This window comes from Aegilops tauschii, chromosome 7 (assembly GCF_002575655.3).
Source record: "Aegilops tauschii subsp. strangulata cultivar AL8/78 chromosome 7, Aet v6.0, whole genome shotgun sequence".
NCBI classification, from domain to species: Eukaryota; Viridiplantae; Streptophyta; class Magnoliopsida; order Poales; family Poaceae; genus Aegilops; species Aegilops tauschii.
Genome location: NC_053041.3, coordinates 9567951 through 9569373, shown reverse-complemented (window position 1 = coordinate 9569373; position 1423 = coordinate 9567951). Strand labels below are relative to the sequence as shown.

General features: G+C 50.3%; 1 protein-coding gene across 1 annotated transcript; it reads right to left on the bottom strand.

The window, feature by feature from the left end:
- Positions 1 to 351: 351 nt before the first annotated feature.
- LOC109768379 (uncharacterized) lies at positions 352 to 1077 on the bottom strand. Its single transcript, XM_020327103.1, has one exon. The coding sequence runs from the start codon at positions 1075 to 1077 to the stop codon at positions 352 to 354; it is 726 nt and encodes a 241-aa protein (XP_020182692.1).
- Between the last annotated feature and the right edge of the window lie 346 nt (positions 1078 to 1423).

The following is a 1423-nucleotide window of genomic DNA, read 5'->3' as shown; positions in this document are numbered from 1 at the left end:
GTCGATTCGGGGGAGAGGAAAATGATCTTTCGGGCAGGCCCGATTGATATGCTTGAAGTCAATACACATGCGGAGTGAGTCGTCCTTCCTGGGGACCATGACAACATTGGCAAGCCACTCGGAGTGGTAAATCTCTCTAATGAACTCAGCCGCCAGGAGTCGAGCCACCTCTTCACCAATAGCTTTTCTCTTCTGTACGACGGACCGACGAAGATGTTCCTTCACTGGCTTCACTTTTGGGTCGACTCGCAAACGATGCTCAACCAGTCCCCTGGGTACACCCGGCATGTCAGCGGGCTTCCATGCGAAGATGTCCCAGTTCTCACGGAGGAACTGGATGAGCGCTTCTTCCTATTTGCTGTCAAGGGTGGTGGAAATGTGAGTCGGGGCAGCCTCTGGGTCAGTCGGATGAATGTGAACCGGCTTGGTTTCACCAGATGACTGAAACGCAGAGTCGGTTGCTGGCTTCTTTAATCGTAGCAAATCACTCGGATCTGCATTCTTCTGATACTCTTGCAACTCGACTACTGCCATTTGTGCATCAGCGATCCTGGAGCCCTTCTGGAAGCACTCCTCTGCCTTTTGCCGATTGCTAGTCACAGTGATTACTCCCTTAGGGCCAGGCATTTTCATCTTGAGGTAGATGTAACATGGTCGAGCCATGAAACGAGCATATGCGGGCCTGCCCAAGATAGCGTGATAGGCACTCTGGAAATCCACGACCTCAAAAGTCAACTTCTCCTTTCGGTAATTCTTGGAATCACCGAAAACCACATCTAGCGCAATTTGGCCGAGTGAATGGGTCTTCTTGCCAGGGATAACTCCATGAAAGCTCATGCTGCTCGCGCTGAGTTTGGACATCAGAATGCCCATCCCCTTCAAGGTCTCCACGTACAGGATATTCAGGCCGCTGCCACCATCCATTAGCACCTTAGTCAGTCGGGTGCCTTCAACCACTGGGTCGACCACCAACACTTGCCTCCCAGGGGTGGCAATGTGTGCTGGGTGATCAGACTGGTCGAATGTAATGGCGGTCTGCGACCACTTCAGATAGCTTGGTGTTGCCGGGGCAACCATGTTCACTTCTCTGTTAATTACTTTCAGTCGACTTTTGGTTTCGACATCAGCAAAAATCATCAGAGTGGAATTGACGTTGTGAAAACCATCATCATCATCATCATCCTTGTCATCACTCTTACCCGACTCTTTCTCCTTCTCTTTGGGCTGTTTATCGCGAAACTGCTGGATCAGGAGCCGACACTGTCGAGTGCTATGCTTTGGGTAAATGAAATTACCCTCTTCATCTTTCTTGGTATGAATATGGCAGGGTAAGTCCAACACATCGTTGCCATCTTGATCCTTCACTTTCTTGGGATTCCATGGCCCTTTGGGCTTTCCCTTGAATTTTCCTTGGGTCACTGCC

Excerpts from the sequence above, each read along its gene's own strand:
- LOC109768379 (XM_020327103.1), bottom strand. The coding sequence starts at position 1,077 with ATGGTTGCCCCGGCAACACCAAGCTATCTGAAGTGGTCGCAGACCGCC.